Source organism: Neoarius graeffei, chromosome 12, assembly GCF_027579695.1.
Source record: "Neoarius graeffei isolate fNeoGra1 chromosome 12, fNeoGra1.pri, whole genome shotgun sequence".
NCBI classification, from domain to species: domain Eukaryota; kingdom Metazoa; phylum Chordata; class Actinopteri; order Siluriformes; family Ariidae; genus Neoarius; species Neoarius graeffei.
The window spans coordinates 1378888-1400670 of NC_083580.1; the positions used below are offsets into that span (position 1 = coordinate 1378888).

At 40.6% G+C, this 21783-nt stretch overlaps 1 protein-coding gene across 2 annotated transcripts in view; it reads left to right on the forward strand.

Moving 5' to 3' along the window:
- Positions 1 to 15217, forward strand: part of LOC132894836 (gamma-aminobutyric acid receptor subunit beta-2) — a 125478-nt gene extending 110261 nt beyond the window's left edge. Inside the window, exons 6-10 of one of the 2 annotated variants that reach the window (XM_060934949.1) lie at positions 384 to 521; positions 3503 to 3655; positions 10820 to 11064; positions 13286 to 13426; positions 14870 to 15217. In XM_060934949.1, the coding sequence (XP_060790932.1) occupies positions 384 to 521; positions 3503 to 3655; positions 10820 to 11064; positions 13286 to 13426; positions 14870 to 15217 (1025 nt within the window). The remainder of the gene's footprint in view (positions 1 to 383; positions 522 to 3502; positions 3656 to 10819; positions 11065 to 13285; positions 13427 to 14869) is intronic. The other variant, XM_060934950.1, reaches the window with a different exon arrangement.
- The last annotated feature ends 6566 nt before the right edge of the window (positions 15218 to 21783 follow it).

Genomic DNA, 21783 nt, shown 5'->3' on the forward strand with positions numbered 1-21783 from the left:
AGAATCTATAGCGAGTGTTTCACAGCTCGTCCCTAAACACGCCTGGAACCCAACACCTTTTACGGCCGCAGTGTGCTTAAAGAGACAGGCGAGGAACAGGAAGTTCTGGTCGGCATGTTCAGCTTTTATGAATGTATTTCTCGCTGTCTCCAGTGAAAGCCCGTTTACAGCCCTTCTCCCTAATTAAGCCCAGTGACACCTTGTTATGCACGATACTCCGACACGGCCTCTTTAAATAATGCCTAATTAATTACAGTGGCTACTTCATTAATGAGAAGCTGAACAAACTGCCTGATGTGCAGAATTAACAAGAGAAAAACTGATCTCGCTGAATCGCCTCGTGTGCTCATGATCTGGGATGATTTGTGGCTTTTTGTCCACAGACGGCTACACGACGGACGATATCGAGTTTTATTGGCGAGGTGAAAACAACGCCGTGGCAGGAGTGGAGAGGATCGAGCTGCCTCAGTTCTCCATCGTCGACTACAAGCTCATAGCCAAGAAGGTGGTTTTCTCTACAGGTGAAGACAAACGAACACAAACTTATTCACAACATTCTCAGTGTGTCTGTGGGAGATTTCTCTCCTGATATTGCAGAAATTTAAAAACTGTTTTTTTTGTTTTGAATCTGAATAAATTATCCAAATTGGGTTGCCGTTGCTGAATCCTGGGCTCTGATTGGTCAAAAGGTGTTGATTAATTCTCTCTAACAGCAGCTCTGATAGTAGTGCAGGTTTATATTAATGCACTCTTTCTGGTACGTTATCGTTTCTATTGCAACAGCAGCTCTTTCACAGGGGCGTGTCCAGCAGATGCAGATGTTTATGTATCATTTCTGGAAGGAGTCTCCAGTGTCAGCACTGAGTAACAGTCAGAGGTGAAGCTGGAACTGTAAGTTTCTTCTTCACAACAGAAGAGTTTACAGTTCTTTACAGTTTCTCAGTAACATGACGAGCTCCAGAGTTTACTCCCCTGTGGTATTAGTGGAATAAAACACTTGGGGTTGTGCTATTATAGGAAAATAATCAACTTTGCAGGGAGAACACTAACTCTAATTAAACCTGAAGATGATGTCGGCCATTCCGAAGTCAGATTCACGTTTTCTTTCTCCTCAGCACGGTTTAATGTGATCCAGAAGATTCCTGCACGTCCCCACAGAACACTTCAGTTTTATTTTTTTCATTCTTTTTCTAAATTACCTCACCTGAATCAGCTAATGACGCCTCTGTAATTAAGCCAAATCAGGTTCATTAAATCAAAGAAAACATGAAACTGTGCAGTGTTCTGCTCTTCGAGGAGTCCCACGTGATCCCCTGCTCAAAGGGTTATGAAGACTTTTGAGCACCAAAAAAGTGTCTCAAGAGTCGTTCCTGTCCCTCTGCAGGTACGAATGGAGTTCTCCTCACAGCTGGAGGTCACTCGGGTCGAGTCCAGACCACTTTCACATGTCGGTGGTGGGGTTTTGCATCACTAAGCATCCGAGCTAAATTACCTTAATTAGTGTAGTAAATGAGACCTGAGAGAATGAAGAGGGAAGTTCACACACATAAAAAAAAACGGTAATTTCCATGTAAATGTCCAAACACCATCATGAGCCAGGATTTACTGCATCTAGCTGCTGGAGATTAAACACCACTGGGAGTGAAAATATCTTAAATACAGATATGTGAAAATATTCTAATTCTCAGACAAATAAACTTATTTCACTGTATAAAGTGAACAACTTCTCCCTTTTTCTCAGCACACATTTCTCTGTTGTTTTTATTTCAACCATCTCGAAATTTTAAAAAGACCGTTTCAAATTTCACTGTTACCTACGCAAAGTTGATTACTTTCCTGCAACTGCACATCCCCAAATGTCTAATTTTTCTTACACCACAGCAAGTCAGACAACAATTATTTAAGTTATTCCATGAAATTGAGTCATACATGAGCTGATAACCGACGAGGCGCGTAGCACTGAGATCGAGTGGAATAACTGTTTTATTTCTATCCAGATTCACAGGATTTTGAGAAACAGAGCATGTTTATTTTTATTTTTTGCAAATTTAATAAATAAAACTTTATACAAAACATCCAACATAATCATTTCCACTTAGAACGTAAACAAACCAGTGAAGCGACAGGAGCAATTTGTGAAAAATATAATAATAATAATAATAATAATAATAATAATAATAATAATAATTCTTGAAAAATAAAAAAGATACATTCTTACCATCAAATACTTTGATTCCATATTTTGTTGCTTTTTTTGTATTTTTGTGGTTTTGTTTTCGAGTAGAGTTTTTATTTCGTCCTCAGTTGGTTCAGCAACACGCTCCGCCATTTTGTTTTTCTCTAATCACAGTATATGAGCTGATATCCGAGTAGTAGAGTAGCCGATGAGAGCACGCCATTGCTCATATCCAGTGAATGTGGAGAGAATAAAATATTTTATTTATTAAACAATGACACATCATACTTTTTATCTATTTATAGTTACATTTAAAGGTATGGAACGTCCTGAAGAAAGTTCCAGCTTCACCTCTGACTGTTACACAGCACTGACACTGGAGACTCCTTCCAGAGATGTTAGGTTTCACCTCAGTTTTTAAATCCATTTATCAGTTGAGCATCTGCAGGACACGCCCCGTGAATGATCTGCAGTTACTATGGAAACAATGACGTGTTAGAACAAGTGCATTAGTATAAACCTGCACTACTGTCAGAGCTGCTGTTAGGGAGAATTAATCAACACCTTCTTCTCTTCTAACCAATCAGAGTCTAGGATTCAGTGGGTCTGTGGTGTAAATTCAGTTATATTCAAGCGATTTTCTCATGATGTCACATTTTACTGTGTAACTCGATGTAAATGTCTCCAGTATCATTAACATGGAGAAACCTTAGCCTTAACCTCCTGGCAGAAGCATCCAAAATATTTTAGAAGTTAGTGAAAGTCATGATGTCATCGCATGAACCTTGGGGACCACCAGCCAGAACAGTGTTATGGAAATCAGTGTAATAATAATAATAATTATTATCATCATTATTATTATTATTGTGGTGGCACGGTGGTGTAGTGGTTAGCGCTGTCGCCTCACAGCAAGAAGGTCCTGGGTTCGAGCCCCGTGGCCGGCGAGGGCCTTTCTGTGCGGCGTTTGCATGTTCTCCCCGTGTCCGCGTGGGTTTCCTCCGGGTGCTCCGGTTTCCCCCACAGTCCAAAGACATGCAGGTTAGGTTAACTGGTGACTCTAAATTGAGCGTAGGTGTGAATGTGAGTGTGAATGGTTGTCTGTGTCTATGTGTCAGCCCTGTGATGACCTGGCGACTTGTCCAGGGTGAACCCCGCCTTTCACCCGTAGTCAGCTGGGATAGGATCCAGCTCGCCTGCGACCCTGTAGAACAGGATAAAGCGGCTACAGATAATGAGATGAGATGAGATAATAATTATAATTATTATTATTATTATTATTCGGTACATGGCGTGCATGTTCATGAGGTGTTTGCTGTGTTCCTCCAGGTGCTTACCCTCGCCTGTCCCTCAGCTTCAAGCTGAAAAGAAACATCGGCTACTTCATCCTGCAGACCTACATGCCCTCCATCCTGATCACCATCCTGTCCTGGGTCTCCTTCTGGATCAACTACGATGCCTCTGCTGCCCGAGTCGCTTTAGGTACAAACTCCAACACTCACACTTTACTATCATGCAATGCTGGTGTGTGTGTGTGTGTGTGTGTGTGTGTGTGTGTGTGTGTGTGTGTGTGTGTGTGTGTGTGTGTGTTTTAGCCTATTTACTATAAATTGGCCCTTTTTCTGACAGCCGTGTAAATTGCAGAAATATTTTTAATCGATTTTATTAGCTTTTGATGAAAATGAGATCTGAGGAAGCGCCGTGTACTCACTCACACCACGAATCCGTATTCAGCCCAGTTTCTCTGATCTCCCTGTGTGCTGAGGTTCTTTCAATTCACTGACAGCCTGCATTTTTCCTTATTGTTCTGGATTACACACACACACACACACACACACACACACACACACACACACACACACACACACACAATAAATAAACAGTGTGCTCTGTCACTGATTGGAGCCCAACCTGGATTCAGTTAGGTGTCAAAATGACAAACAAAAAAGCAAGGGATTTAAGAAAAAAAAAAAACGATTTTCCCAAAGTACCCTGTGCCAAGGTGAGAGTGTGTGTGTGTGTGTGTGTGTGTGATGGGCTGTTTATCATTCATGGTCGTGTTGCCTCTCGTTTCATTAGTAGCAATAATAATCCATCCATCCATCCATTATCTGTAGCCGCTTTATCCTGTTCTACAGGGTCGCAGGCGAGCTGGATCCTATCCCAGCTGACTACGGGTGAAAGGCGGGGTTCACCCTGGACAAGTCGCCAGGTCATCACAGGGCTGACACATAGACACAGACAACCATTCACACTCACATTCACACCTACGCTCAATTTAGAGTCACCAGTTAACCTAACCTGCATGTCTTTGGACTGTGGGGGAAACCGGAGCACCCGGAGGAAACCCACGCGGACACGGGGAGAACATGCAAACTCCACACAGAAAGGCCCTCGCCGGCCACGGGGCTCGAACCCGGACCTTCTTGCTGTGAGGCGACAGCGCTAACCACTACACCACCGTGCCGCCACAATAATAATAATAATAATAATAATAATAGCATTAATTCTAATGTGGATCAGGTGATACATGCAGACAAGGAGACTGCAGAAGAAGAAGATGAAGCCTCCTGAGTGTTTAATGACATCATCGCCTTCAACAATGACTGAAGTAAATCATTCTCTTCCCTTTGAAGTCCAGTTCATGGCTCCATAACTCACAGAGTCTCATTACTGTCTCCATCCTGGCAACAAACAGCACGTGATCCATCAGAATGACACCACGAACAACGAGCTTTACTTGCACTGAGACGTCATTTATCCAAAACGTGGCAGTGTGTTTAAGTTTGTTGTACTTGCAGGAGTTTGTTAGAGGAGAGTCAGTGGTGCAAACGCAGGAGAGCCGTGCAAATCACTGTCACAAGGAATCGTTTGTTCACCAAAGAGTCGACATTTTTGAGCCATGAGACTCGTGTGTGTGTGTGTGTGTGTGTGTGTGTGTGTGTGTGTGTGTGTGTGTGTGTGTGTGTGTGTGTGTGACTGAGGGAGCATGAAGGTATAAAGTTATTTTATAAATTAAAGTAGAATTTACTGTACAGTTTTACTGATAAAAGAGAAACTTGTAATGATTCATTTGGGAATCAATAGAGTTGACTGATCTGTTCAGTGAAATGAGCCAAATATTTCCCCGTCACTCAGTTACTCACACAATCCTGTCAAGGACCAATAAACGCGTCTCAATTACAAAATAAATATCATGAAATATTCACAAAATGATTAAAGAAGAAAAACAATTCATTCATTTGAAAACCAAGCTGTTAGCCATGCGAGCGGTATTGGTTTTGTTTTAAACTTTCAAATGGTTCAAACGTTCAGCTGCAAATTTTAAACACAGTCCAATTTCACACGCAGCAAATTAATGAAATATTATAACAGCTTGCTCTTACATTACTGAATAAAGACTGATCTAAAACTAGCGTCACAGTAAACGGGCTAAAACAGATTAGCGTCACAGTAAACGGGCTAAAACAGATTAGCATCACAGTAAACAGGCTAAAACAGATTAGCCTCACAGTAAACAGGCTAAAACAGATTAGCGTCACAGTAAACAGGCTAAAACAGATTAGCATCACAGTAAACAGGCTAAAACAGATTAGCGTCACAGTAAACAGGCTAAAACAGATTAGCATCACAGTAAACAGGCGAAAACAGATTAGCGTCACAGTAAACAGGCTAAAACAGATTAGCATCACAGTAAACAGGCTAAAACAGATTAGCATCACAGTAAACAGGCTAAAACAGATTAGCGTCACAGTAAACAGGCTAAAACAGATTAGCGTCACAGTAAACAGGCTAAAACAGATTAGCGTCACAGTAAACAGGCTAAAACAGATTAGCATCACAGTAAACAGGCTAAAATGCAGACTAGCCTCACAGTAAACAGGCTAAAACAGATTAGCGTCACAGTAAACAGGATAAAACAGATTAGCATCACAGTAAACAGGCTAAAATGCAGACTAGCATCACAGTAAACAGGCTAAAATGCAGACTAGCATCACAGTAAACAGGCTAAAACACATTAGCGTCACAGTAAACAGGCTAAAACAGATTAGCCTCACAGTAAACAGGCTAAAATGCAGACTAGCCTCACAGTAAACAGGCTAAAACACATTAGCATCACAGTAAACAGGCTAAAATGCAGACTAGCATCACAGTAAACAGGCTAAAACAGATTAGCATCACAGTAAACAGGCTAAAACACATTAGCATCACAGTAAACAGGCTAAAACAGATTAGCCTCACAGTAAACAGGCTAAAACAGATTAGCGTCACAGTAAACAGGCTAAAACAGATTAGCATCACAGTACACAGGCTAAAATGCAGACTAGCATCACAGTAAACAGGCTAAAACAGATTAGCATCACAGTAAACAGGCTAAAACACATTAGCATCACAGTAAACAGGCTAAAACAGATTAGCGTCACAGTAAACAGGCTAAAACAGATTAGCATCACAGTAAACAGGCTAAAATGCAGACTAGCCTCACAGTAAACAGGCGAAAATGCAGACTAGCATCACAGTAAACAGGCGAAAATGCAGACTAGCGTCACAGTAAACAGGCTAAAATGCAGACTAGCCTCACAGTAAACAGGCTAAAACAGATTAGCATCACAGTAAACAGGCTAAAACGCAGACTAGCATCACAGTAAACAGGCGAAAATGCAGACTAGCGTCACAGTAAACAGGCGAAAACGCAGACTAGCGTCACAGTAAACAGGCTAAAATGCAGACTAGCATCACAGTAAACAGGCTAAAATGCAGACTAGCATCACAGTAAACAGGCTAAAATGCAGACTAGCGTCACAGTAAACAGGCTAAAATGCAGACTAGCCTCACAGTAAACAGGCTAAAACAGATTAGCATCACAGTAAACAGGCTAAAACAGATTAGCATCACAGTAAACAGGCTAAAACGCAGACTAGCGTCACAGTAAACAGGCGAAAATGTAGACTAGCGTCACAGTAAACAGGCTAAAATGCAGACTAGCATCACAGTAAACAGGCTAAAATGCAGACTAGCGTCACAGTAAACAGGCTAAAATGCAGACTAGCGTCCCAATAAACAGGCGAAAATGCAGACTAGCGTCACAGTAAACAGGCTAAAACAGATTAGCGTCATAGTAAACAGGCTAAAACGCAGACTAGCGTCACAGTAAACAGGCTAAAATGCAGACTAGCGTCACAGTAAACAGACTAAAATGCAGACTAGCGTCACAGTAAACAGGCTAAAACAGATTATCGTCACAGTAAACAGGCTAAAACAGATTAGCATCACAGTAAACAGGCGAAAATGCAGACTAGCGTCACAGTAAACAGGCTAAAACAGATTAGCGTCACAGTAAACAGGCTAAAATGCAGACTAGCGTCACAGTAAACAGGCTAAAACAGATTAGCGTCACAGTAAACAGGCTAAAACAGATTAGCGTCACAGTAAACAGGCTAAAACAGATTAGCATCACAGTAAACAGGCTAAAATGCAGACTAGCGTCACAGTAAACAGACTAAAATGCAGACTAGCGTTACAGTAAACAGGCTAAAACAGATTAGCGTCACAGTAAACAGGCTAAAACGCAGATTAGCATCACAGTAAACAGGCTAAAACGCAGACTAGCGTCACAGTAAACAGGCGAAAATGCAGATTAGCATCACAGTAAACAGGCTAAAACAGATTAGCATCACAGTAAACAGGTGAAAATACAGACTAGCGTCACAGTAAACAGGCGAAAATGCAGATTAGCATCACAGTAAACAGGCTAAAACAGATTAGCATCACAGTAAACAGGCGAAAATGCAGACTAGCGTCACAGTAAACAGGCTAAAATGCAGACTAGCCTCACAGTAAACAGGCTAAAACAGATTAGCATCACAGTAAACAGGCTAAAACGCAGACTAGCATCACAGTAAACAGGCGAAAATGCAGACTAGCGTCACAGTAAACAGGCAAAAACGCAGACTAGCGTCACAGTAAACAGGCTAAAATGCAGACTAGCATCACAGTAAACAGGCTAAAATGCAGACTAGCATCACAGTAAACAGGCTAAAATGCAGACTAGCGTCACAGTAAACAGGCTAAAATGCAGACTAACGTCACAGTAAACAGACTAAAATGCAGACTAGCGTCACAGTAAACAGGCTAAAACAGATTATCGTCACAGTAAACAGGCTAAAACAGATTAGCATCACAGTAAACAGGCGAAAATGCAGACTAGCGTCACAGTAAACAGGCTAAAACAGATTAGCGTCACAGTAAACAGGCTAAAATGCAGACTAGCGTCACAGTAAACAGGCTAAAACAGATTAGCGTCACAGTAAACAGGCTAAAACAGATTAGCGTCACAGTAAACAGGCTAAAACAGATTAGCATCACAGTAAACAGGCTAAAATGCAGACTAGCGTCACAGTAAACAGGCAAAAACGCAGACTAGCGTCACAGTAAACAGGCTAAAATGCAGACTAGCGTCACAGTAAACAGGCAAAAACGCAGACTAGCGTCACAGTAAACAGGCTAAAATGCAGACTAGCGTCACAGTAAACAGGCAAAAACGCAGACTAGCGTCACAGTAAACAGGCTAAAATGCAGATTAGCGTCACAGTAAACAGGCTAAAACAGATTAGCATCACAGTAAACAGGCTAAAATGCAGACTAGCGTCACAGTAAACAGGCAAAAACGCAGACTAGCGTCACAGTAAACAGGCTAAAATGCAGACTAGCGTCACAATAAACAGGCAAAAACGCAGACTAGCGTCACAGTAAACAGGCAAAAACGCAGACTAGCGTCACAGTAAACAGGCTAAAATGCAGATTAGCGTCACAGTAAACAGGCTAAAACAGATTAGCATCACAGTAAACAGGCTAAAATGCAGACTAGCGTCACAGTAAACAGGCAAAAACGCAGACTAGCGTCACAGTAAACAGGCAAAAACGCAGACTAGCGTCACAGTAAACAGGCTAAAATGCAGACTAGCCTCACAGTAAACAGGCTAAAACAGATTAGCATCACAGTAAACAGGCTAAAACAGATTAGCATCACAGTAAACAGGCTAAAACAGATTAGCATCACAGTAAACAGGCTAAAACGCAGACTAGCGTCACAGTAAACAGGCGAAAATGCAGACTAGCGTCACAGTAAACAGGCTAAAATGCAGACTAGCATCACAGTAAACAGGCTAAAATGCAGACTAGCGTCACAGTAAACAGGCTAAAATGCAGACTAGCGTCCCAATAAACAGGCGAAAATGCAGACTAGCGTCACAGTAAACAGGCTAAAACAGATTAGCGTCATAGTAAACAGGCTAAAATGCAGACTAGCGTCACAGTAAACAGACTAAAATGCAGACTAGCGTCACAGTAAACAGGCTAAAACAGATTATCGTCACAGTAAACAGGCTAAAACAGATTAGCATCACAGTAAACAGGCGAAAATGCAGACTAGCGTCACAGTAAACAGGCTAAAACAGATTAGCGTCACAGTAAACAGGCTAAAATGCAGACTAGCGTGACAGTAAACAGGCTAAAACAGATTAGCGTCACAGTAAACAGGCTAAAACAGATTAGCGTCACAGTAAACAGGCTAAAACAGATTAGCATCACAGTAAACAGGCTAAAATGCAGACTAGCATCACAGTAAACAGGCGAAAATGCAGACTAGCGTCACAGTAAACAGGCGAAAATGCAGATTAGCGTCACAGTAAACAGGCTAAAACAGATTAGCATCACAGTAAACAGGCTAAAATGCAGACTAGCATCACAGTAAACAGGCGAAAATGCAGACTAGCGTCACAGTAAACAGGCGAAAATGCAGATTAGCGTCACAGTAAACAGGCTAAAACAGATTAGCATCACAGTAAACAGGCTAAAATGCAGACTAGCATCACAGTAAACAGGCGAAAATGCAGACTAGCGTCACAGTAAACAGGCGAAAATGCAGATTAGCGTCACAGTAAACAGGCTAAAACAGATTAGCATCACAGTAAACAGGCTAAAACGCAGACTAGTGTCACAGTAAACAGGCGAAAATGCAGATTAGCATCACAGTAAACAGGCTAAAACAGATTAGCATCACAGTAAACAGGCTAAAACAGATTAGCATCACAGTAAACAGGCGAAAATGCAGACTAGCATCACAGTAAACAGGCTAAAACACAAAGTAGCATAGAAATTGTTTAAAAAGCTGTTGGCTTTTGAAAAGAATTTATTGAAGTATTTCCAAAAACATTTGAGAATCACCATGATCTGGTTAAGAAAATTAAAATAAAATGAAAGAAACCGATAATTATTTCATTTGAATTGTTATTAATTTATCCAAACACTGCTAACAGCGTTCCCTCCTAATGCTAATGAGCCAAAAAACAGCCTTCATGTGAGCAAACATGAGCATTTATTTTTCACGGGTGATCCACAGTGCAATCATTCTGAGTTTGGGTTACTAAATCGTTGTTCTTTATTTGCTTATTTTAAAGCATGTATTCCCTGATTTTCTCTGATATTTCTGATCGTCTCTCCCTCGGCTGGACGTTTAGCTGCTGTACAGTTCTGAAGGACACGGCAGTATCGGTCTATAAATATAAAAATGGAATATAAACATTGTGTTATTGTCTTTTCTCTTTTGTTTTTAAAATAATGAAAAAGATTCCATTTTCTGTGCAGGTATCACAACCGTGCTCACCATGACGACCATCAACACACACCTGCGAGAGACGCTTCCTAAAATCCCGTACGTTAAAGCCATCGACATGTACCTGATGGGCTGCTTCGTCTTCGTCTTCCTCGCCCTGCTCGAGTACGCGCTCGTCAACTACATCTTCTTTGGGCAAGGACCTCAGCGGCAGAAGAAAGCAGCGGAGAAAGCGTCCAACGCCAACAATGAGAAAATGAGGATGGATCCCAATAAGGTACGTCTGTGTACGTGTTTCCGGAAGAGTCTCCAGCGTCGGCGCTTTGGGGCTGGAACTTTCAGTTTCTTCTTCAGGAGTAAGGAGTTTACACTTCTTTGTAGTTTCTCAGGAACACGACAAGTTATGATTTTGTCTTACAGACACGCTGGTGAAGTAACGACTGCTATAATGTACACTATATTTCCAAAAGTATGTGCACCCCTGACCATTACACCCACATGTTCCTGTTTGTTGAACGTCTCGTTCCAGATTTATTCCCCTTTCCTGCTATGATGAGCTCCAGTCTTCTCCTCTCTTCTCAGAAGGCTCTGCAGCAGATTTCGGGGTGTGGCTGTGTGTATGTGTGTGTGTGTGTGTGTGTGTGTGTGTGTGTGTGTGTGTGTGTGTGTGTGTGTGTTCATTCAGTTCAGCTAGAGGAGCGTTAGTGAGATCAGACCCTGATGTGTGTGAGGAGGTCTGGGGTGCAGTCGGTGTTCAGTGGGGTTGAGTTCAGTCAGGGCTCTGTGCAGAACACTCGAGTTCTTCACTCCAACCTTCACACACCACGTCTTCATGGAGCTCGAGGTATGTACAGGAGCATCGTCCTACTGGAACAGGTTCGGACTCTGAGTTCCAGTGAAGGGAAACTGTAACGTTACAGCAAGCAGAGACGTTCTGTACAACTGTGGGGTTTAAACTCTGTAGGAACAGTTTGGAGAAGAAACACATGAGGGTCTGATGGTCGGGGGGGCACATACTTTTGGCCTTATAGTGTAAGTGAGAACAGGAACTCGCTTGTTTCACTGGCGTTCCACAACATTAGATGTAACTATAAATGGCTAAAAAGCATGATGTCATTTTTTTTAATTGTGTGTGTGTGTGTGTGTGTGTGTGTGTGTGTGTGTGTGTGTGTGTGTGTGTGTGTGTATAATTATTTATATAATGATGTTTTGCTCTCCTGGTGTTTTTTGTTCTGATCATTTTGTTCAGTCAGTTTTCATTAATATGAATGTTTTTATGAATGTTTATTAATGTTTGTTTATTAATGTTCCACTAAACAGCACTACAGGACTGATATATAATTTGCTGTTGATATCTGAAAAAAATTTTAAATAAAAAGGTCAAAGAAAAAATGTGCGGTTCTTCAGTAGCGAGCGTCAGAGTTCTGTAGGTCTCTGATCACATACTTGAGGAATTTTAAAATTAAATTTAAGCAAATTAAATACAAAAATGCAAAATGAATGGTGCTGAAATTCATCATCAGCTTTTTTTTTCTCAAGATCAAAAATGCAGAAACATCTTACAGACAGTTGTGGGATTAGAACTCAGAACCTTCCACAGGAACTGAATGCTGAAGGTCCACTGGCTCCTGAGTTTTAATGAAGAACCAAAGTTTTTATGCCAGAGGTTTAAATCCAGCCAATTTAAAAAAAAAAAAAAAAGATTTAAAATTCTCAGCATTGATAACTGGCAATTTTATTTAAAAATAAATAAATAAATAAAATTTGCGCGCCCACACATGGAAATTTTCAAAGGATATTTTTTGAATGAATAAGGACATGGTTTAATGTTTGTCAGGTAATTATCTTTTATTTATTTATTTATTTATTTTTTGACAGTAAGATATTTCTTTAAGAAATAAATCTTGTAAAAGCGACTCATTTTCATGTGCACAAGAGATGATTTTCTGTTTTCACAAAATATTTGCTTCAGTGGTCAGCGTTCAGACTCTGTACGCTAAATATTTTATTTTATCATTTTTATTATTTTAAGCTCCAGTTTCTTGAAGTGTAATATTTAATCCTGAAACCTGCTGATGATGACATGTTGATCAGAATCAGATGCTCTGATACAAAAATATTAAATCCAGCCACAACTGGACTTGAAATTTTTAAAATAAATTTTATTAAAATAGAATATATATTCTGAGTGAGAATAATTTTATTCCAAAGTAACTGAGGGACCTTGTGTGTTTTAAGTACATATCTAAAAAAGAGATTTTCAGATTAATTAAATTAATTTTAGCTGTAAATTTTGTTTAGAATTTCTCACAGCTTGTTTATTTTCTGTTGCTTGTTTACTTCCTGCTTCCTCTCGTATGTTAATCACACAGCCAGGATCTGAACGTGTGTGTTATTTTTATTACTCTAACTGGCCTCGTTAGTGTGGCGTTGAGGTAAATGAAGGAGTTGCTGTTCCGCTCCGAGGCGGCTGACGGTGTGGTTCTGTGTGCTTGCAGTGGTTGATGGGAAATGTAGTTCAGAGAAACGATGCTCTGTATGCCAGAATGAAACCGAGGGATATTGACGCTCATGACTCGATGTGGGAACCGATCTTTGTGGACGATGCGGCGATAGGACTAGGCGATCAGAAAAATAAGGTATCATGTGACGAGTCATGGACGAATCCATCGATCCTCGTTCTTCTGCTTTGGTTTCAGAGCACAGTTTAGTTTCTTTTTTCCTTCCATCGCTGCCATCGCTGTGCTGCTCCCGCTCTTCATCACGCAATCAAAAACGCTCGCTTTACCAAGCCATGCTAACAACAACAACAACACGGGACTTACTGTAACCTTTACAAAGTGGGTCAAAACAGAACCTCCATCAACTTTACAGTGAAAATCACTAAATCTGTTTATTATTGTTACTGAAATTATACAGAAATACGATTTCCACAAATTTCTGCAATTATTTTTATCCCAAAAAATATTTTTAAATTTCAGTCCACATTGAAAAAAATCTAATTAAAATAAAGCGACTCATCATGTTGTAACTGTATTTTAATTTTTACTTCAAGAGCCAATGACTGTTAAGTTGGATGTATTTTATCAGCTATAATACATCATTAATATAATTATATTTATAATATTAATTAAATATATTGTTTATTTATATATATATATATATATATATATATATATATATATATATATATATAAATCTGGTTACTTTATTTCTATTTCTATGTTATATTGTTGATTTAGATTTTACACTATTAGTAAAGTTCTGTATATAAATAATGCATTTGGAAGAAATTAGGCGTTGTTTATTATGTGTCTATTTATTTATAATAAGTAGTATTTTTATTCAAGAGGCAAAAAATGAAATTTAATTCTGTTCATAGTACATTATAAACATTACAAACATTACTTTTCCGTGAATGTCGGTATGTTTATTAAAACCCTACACACATTTAAAGGTACGATTCTCATTAAACTTGTAAATACATTTTAATAAATTAATAAATTCACTATTTTTCTGCTGCCCTCAGATTAAAGTGCTAAAATGCTGAGCAGATTCCCAAACACTCTACACACACACACACACACACACACACACACACACACAGTATAACATTAATCCAATGTTAGTTGTTAAGCAGAAATAAAGTGAATAAAATAAAAAGATGCAAATTAAAATATTTACATGTCCGTTTTCTCAAATCATTTCCACGCTTCTGCGACTCATACTCACAAACATACATGACCATTGTGGTGTGTGTGTGTGTGTGTGTGTGTGTGTGTGTGTGACACCTGAAATATATCAACTGTGTGAAATTATGATGTAGCAACAATGTTTTGTTGTGTAATTTTCTTCACGTCCTGTCTCTATAAGAATTAGTGTTCATGTTTTATTGGAGCTTTATGAGATAATAACATGAAATAAATCATAAAAATGATATTTGAAAAAAGTTAAAGAATTCACAGATATATATATATATATATATTTGCTCATTTGCATTTCCAGCTAGCATTAGCGTCCTGCGTAGTTCACTGTTCGAATTCTTTATGAACACTTCAGGACTAATTTGTGTCGTTTTTCAGATGGACCCTCACGAGAACATCCTCCTCACACCTCTGGAGATGAAGAACGAGATGTCACCGTCCGAATTAGCTCTCGGGCTCAGCGACCCGCGCAGCACCATGCTAGCGTATGACAGCTCGGCGCTACAGTACCGGAAAGCAGGACTCGCTCAACAGAACTTCGGCCGGAACGCGCTGGAACGTCACGTCGCTCAGAAGAAAAGTCGACTGCGGAGACGCACCTCGCAGCTGAAGATCAACATCCCCGACTTGACTGACGTGAACTTGATCGATAAGTGGTCGAGGATGATCTTCCCCACCGTCTTTTCCTTTTTCAACGTCGTCTACTGGCTCTACTACATCAACTGACCCCAACAACAGTTACTTTTCTTTTTCTTGTTTAAAGTTTTCAGTTTGTTTCCTGTTATTTATTTTCGTACTCTTGCGTTCCAGTACTGTTCCCAACATGTCTTGCGTAATGTTAGTGTGGATGAGCGAGTTGGGACAAAAAGCACCAAGAACAATGTAGCTGAAGTTTGCTAACTAGTTATTAGCGATATTGCTAACTAGCTAGCAGTATTAAGTCACAGGGGTTTGAAATTGAATGTAGCTCATGTTTTATTCCTCTTGTTTACTGTTTTGTTTTTTTTTGTTTTTTGAAAAGGAAACAGAAAAATTAATTATTTAACTATTAGAACAAACTTTATAAGGAAGTGTTAACTACAGTATTGGAACACAGCTGGATATTTTAATACCTTCATATTTAAAAACAAAAGCAACTTAATATCATTTATCATTCCTTAATCGCTGGCTAACGTACCGACACTCCAACAGACCACGCCTTCGACACGCCTCGATATTACACTCCATTCTACAGCGTCTTTAAATGTTAGTTTATTTATTTATTATAAAAGTTGTGACTTTTGCAACTTATATAGTTTCACAAGTGTTCCAATAATAATGACATGAAACTGCAGCAAGTGAAATTAATTCATTAACTGATTTTCTATTTTTGATTTTGCTTTTATTTTGTAACATAAAATGACCACATGTTTAATTAGAAAGCATAGAATAGTTTTTATATTTTTGGGTTTTTTTACATAACATAAATAGTTTTGATATTTTATTAATAAATTTCAGCAAAACTAAGAAGGAACTCGAACTTTCACTCCTTAAACCCAGCTGTTATTAATCAGCTTCGTTAAACAATTTAATTAAAGGAATTTTAATGAATTAATTAAATAAATGTGTTTTGTTCCTTAAATTTTGTTGTTAATTGGATACAATTCAGTATTTTTTTTTAATTACAGGACAATTTGATAGTTTCAGTGATGTTACATATTAATAAAGGTGGGTTTTTTAAAACCTAAACATATCTAATAAAATATTGCATTTTGTCAGATTTTTTTTAATTGTCTGAATTTTTAATTTGTTGGGTTTTTTTGTTTGTTTGTTTGTTTGTTTGTTTGTTTTTCTAAACACAGCCAGCAATTAAGGAGTCCGAGACGGAGGGAAAAAAACTAATTAAATTTCTCTCTTTTTTTGCTCTATTTTTTGTAAATACGTGTTGTACAGGATTGTTGTATGTAATCGAATCAGTAAGCATTATTACTCTTCAGCATCTATGTGTGTTTACATACGGAATGATCTGTTTCTTTATAAAAACATGAAAGATAAACGCCTGAATGAATTGGAAAAAAGATCCTGACATCACAGACGGGTACAGAGTTTTTATTTCTGACAGGAAAACTTCATTTTATCAGGAAGAAAGAGAACTTGAATATATTCTTCTTCCCTTTTACGCAAGAGGATGTAAAATATTTCTATAACCTTCAGACCAAACGCCTGTCAGTGATGAAGCACAATAACGAGTGAGTGGTGTGAGGGAGAAGAGAGAAGCTTAATAACGCTCTCTGTGAAGCTTTTATGCATCACCCATTGCAGCCACTTTCACATTTATTTATTTTTCTAAAAGTGTTTTTTAAATAAACTCTAATAATGCCTCATAACCCTCTAATAAAATCTATCGTGACTCTATAATGCGTTATAAACATTGTGTAAGCAGGAATGTGCCGATAATCAGACACGTGATTTTTAACAGTTCCTCCCTGAAATGGAGTCGTACATGAGCTGATAGCCGACGAGGTGCGTAGCACCAAGATTGAGTGGAATAACTGTTTTATTCTCTCCACATTCACTGGATTTTGAGAAACAGAGCATTTTTATTTTTTGCAAATTCAATAAATAAAACTTTATACAAACCGTCCAACAAAATCATTTCCGCTTAGAATGTAAACAAACCAGCGAAATGACAGGAGCAATTTGGGAAAAATGCAATAATAATAATAATAATAATAATTCTTGAGAAAATTAAAACTATACATGCTTACCATTAAATACTTTTATTCCATATTTTGTTGCATTTTTTTGTGTTTTGTGGGGTTTTGTTTTCGAGTAGAGTTTTTACTTCGTCCTCAGTTGGTTCAGCAACACGCTCCGCCATTTTGTTTTTCTCTACTCACGGTATATGAGCTGATATCCTAGTAGTAGAGTAGCCAATCAGAGTGCGTGATTGCTCATATCCAGTGAATGTGGAGAGAATAAATTGTGATATTTTAAATGCATGATGTTTGACTGCAGCTGGACATGAGCCGGGTCACTTTCTGTGCTTTTATTCATGTCTCATTGTGAAAGTTTTCTTTTTCTCTTTACATTAACTGTCATGTTTGTCAATCAGTAGAGCCTGTTTCCATGGATACATTTAAATAATAGTCATTACCATGGTAACGAATCATCTGAACTTTGTCTCCATGGTCACATTCAGCCAGAACTTGTTTCAGTTACATTTAATCTGCAGACGTTTCCATGGTCACATTTAGTTTGGATTAATTCCCAGGTCACATTAAGTCTGAAGTTGTTTCCATGGTTACATTCAACAAGTTGTTGTTTCCAGTGTTGTATTTAAACACATGCAGTTCCCATGGTTATGTTCAGTCAGAAGTCGTTTCCATGGTTACCTTCAGCCAGAAGTGATTTCCACTGTTACATTTAGACGGAATCCATTTCATGGTAATGTTTGGTCTAAAGTTGTTTCCATGGTTACATTCAGCTACAAGTCCTTTATTTTACTCGTACTTTATTATTGGCACAGGACGAGTTCTTCTAGTTATGGAGTTTTAGTTATGGGTCATTTTCCATAATAATCAGAATCAGACCTGCGCTGCTGAACAGTGAAAACTTTAAATCATATTTCAGTGATATATTTAATATTTAAGGGTGGCACGGTGGTGTAGTGGTTAGCGCTGTCGCCTCACAGCAAGAAGGTCCGGGTTCGAGCCCCGGGGCCGGCGAGGGCCTTTCTGTGTGGAGTTTGCATGTTCTCCCCGTGTCCGCGTGGGTTTCCTCCGGGTGCTCCGGTTTCCCCCACAGTCCAAAGACATGCAGGTTAGGTTAACTGGTGACTCTAAATTGAGCGTAGGTGTGAATGTGAGTGTGAATGGTTGTCTGTGTCTATGTGTCAGCCCTGTGATGACCTGGCGACTTGTCCAGGGTGAACCCCGCCTTTCGCCCGTAGTCAGCTGGGATAGGATCCAGCTCGCCTGCGACCCTGTAGAACAGGATAAAGCGGCTACAGATAATGAGATGAGATATTTAATATTTATTACCAGTTTAAAAGTTTCACACACGATCAGAAGTAGTCCTTAGAAAGCAGCGAGTAATTGAGTGATATATCCTGATAGATAAACGCTTCATTAGCTGCTGGTTTATCATTTATTTGTTGATATAAATTAAGACAGGAAGCTGAAACAGGAAGTCTCGTTAGCGTGTAGAGAGAGTTTGCGCTGTTTGGGACGACGTTACAGTGAAGACTCGAACGAGACATTTGTATAATTTTGTCCCGGTTTATTTATTTCTATTGCATTTGTCTTTATCATTCAAACACTATACAGAATTTTACTGCTAATGAAAACTCTTTCTGTTGAATTGTGTGTTTATTGGTGACAGTATGAGAGAAATCAGGGCTTCCTGTCAACGTCACCACTGTAAATACAACGGAACACTAAAAACCTGATTATTGTACATACACTGCAATTTCTAATGTTTTATACTTTACTGTAACAGCATGGACAACAGCAAAATGGACAAATGTAAATATTTTACTTACACACACACACACACACACAGACACACACTATTTTGGCAAGAGAGAATGTTCTCATTGAATTGTGCTGCTGATTTTATGACTTTACTGAAAACAACGGTATATGAACCCTGGAAAATAAACTATCCACCATCAACAACTGCGTGTTCTTGTGGGTTATTATTCATAAAAAGCAGATCATGTTTGAAGATGTTCCAAGAGGACAAGCTAGGCATGAATTTGGGGGCGGAGCCAAGAAATAGAGGAACAGTATGTGAATTTATTGAAGATTTTCTTTGATTTTTTTTTTTTAGAGATTTAGACTCAGGCCTCCCGAGACAGGATTTTCCCCGTCTCAGACATCGTAGAGTTTGACAGAGAACCTTTATGGGTTCTCCAAGAGGGACAACTGAAGAGTGTTTTAGTGTTCACTCATTATGTTCAAAGGAACTCTTTTATGTTGAGTTATGCGGCCCGCTGTGTTTCTTATTAAGCCGCATGTTGATACGGTTCAGACTGAATGAAGGAACACACTGAAGTGAAACGGTACGAGCTGCAAACAGCAAATGAAGTTGATGAACCTGACTCCGGTATTACTGTCCGTTTGTGTAAGGGTAAAAACACAACACTCATAGAAAAAAAAGGGTTCTTTAAGGGTTCAAAAAATTCATTCATCCAAAAATAGTCTTCTTTCTGATAAGGAAGAACTCTTTTAGGGTTCCATGTAGTACCATTTAGGGTTCTCCACTAAAAGTGTTTGCGTTAGAATTTAATGTGACAATCCATAAAATGTCGTAAACATCACTTTAACACATGGGCAGGACACTGATTGACTGACATTGCTTGGGGGCTTGAGGGGCAGAGTCTGTCAGAGAGCTGTCAGTCAGATGAGCTCATTAGACTATTAAGCCACACCCACTAGCACAGTGAGTTCAACTGCTGTTCAGGTCAGATTTACATCTTGTTTTTTTTTTTAAGATATTTTTTTGGGCTTTTTGCACCTTTATTGGATAGGACAGTGTAGAGACAGGAAATGAGCAGGAGAGAGAGAGAGACGGGAAGGGATCGGGAAATGACCTCGGGCCGGAATCGAACCCGGGTCGCCCGCATTCATGGTATGGCGCCTTAACCACCTGAGCCACGACGCCCCCTACATCTTGTTTTTTTAATCAGACTAAAAAAAAAATATCTAAGGCTCTCACTGTGAGCATCAGTCTGATCATCTCACATAAAAATATCATTAAACATCTAGCTGAGATTTAATCTGTGACTAACAATAATTCATAATTTTCTCTCAGCCATGACGTGAAAGAAGTGCAACATGTTTCTGGATCAACATTAATCCACACTGAACCGCGGCGTGTCGAAACAGGAACAGCTGCAGCATTCGGCGCTTGTTAATCAGCACCTGGACTCCTGCTCTGATGTTCTACACACCATGTTTAATCCTCCTTCATTTAGAGTTTCACAGGCATGCTGTCGCTCCATCTCATCAAATCACACGGGCTGCAAATTACGCTCGCCCTGAGCGCACCCCTCACACGCTCGCCCTGAGCGCACCCCTCACACACTCGCCCTGAACGCACCCCTCATACACCCGCCCTGAACGCACCCCTTACATGCTCACCCTGAATGCACCGCTTACACGCTCACCCTGAATGCACCCCCACATGCTCACCCTGAATGCACCCCTCATACACTTGCCCTGAACACACCCCTCACACGCTTGCCCTGAACGCACCCCTCATACACCCGCCCTGAACACACCCCTCACATGCTCGCCCTGAACGCACCCCTCATACACCTGCCCTGAACACACCCTTCACACGCTTGCCCTGAATGCACCCCTCACACGCTCGCCCTGAACGCACCCCACACACGCTCACCCTGAATGCACCCCTCATACACTCGCCCTGAACACACCCCTCACAGGCTCACCCTGAACACACCCCTCACACGCTCGCCCTGAACGCACCCCTCATAGACCTGCCCTGAACACACCCCTCACACGCTCGCCCTGAACGCACCCCTCATACACCTGCCCTGAACACACCCTTCACACGCTCGCCCTGAACACACCCCTCATACGCTCGCCCTGAACACACCCTTCACATGCTCACCCTGAACACACCCCTCACACGCTCGCCCTGAACGCACCCCTCATAGACCTGCCCTGAACACACCCCTCACATGCTCGCCTTGAACGCACCCCTCATACACCTGCCCTGAACACACCCCTCACACGCTCGCCCTGAACGCACCCCTCATACACCTGCCCTGAACACACCCTTCACATGCTCGCCCTGAACACACCCCTCATACACCTGCCCTGAACACACCCTTCACACGCTCGCCCTGAACGCACCCCTCATACGCTCGCCCTGAACGCACCCCTCATACACTCGCCCTGAACACACCCCTCACACGCTCACCCTGAACACACCCCTCACACGCTCGCCCTGAACGCACCCCTCATACACCCGCCCTGAACACACCCCTCACATGCTCGCCTGAACGCACCCCTCATACACCTACCCTGAACACACCCCTCACACGCTCGCCCTGAACGCACCCCTCATACGCTCGCCCTGAACGCACCCCCCACATGCTCGCCCTGAACACACCCCTCACACGCTCGCCCTGAATGCACCCCTCATACACCCGCCCTGAACACACCCCTCACACGCTCACCCTGAACGCACCCCTCATATGCTCGCCCTGAACACACCCCTCACACGCTCACCCTGAACACACCCCTCACACGCTCACCCTGAACACACCCCTCACACGCTCA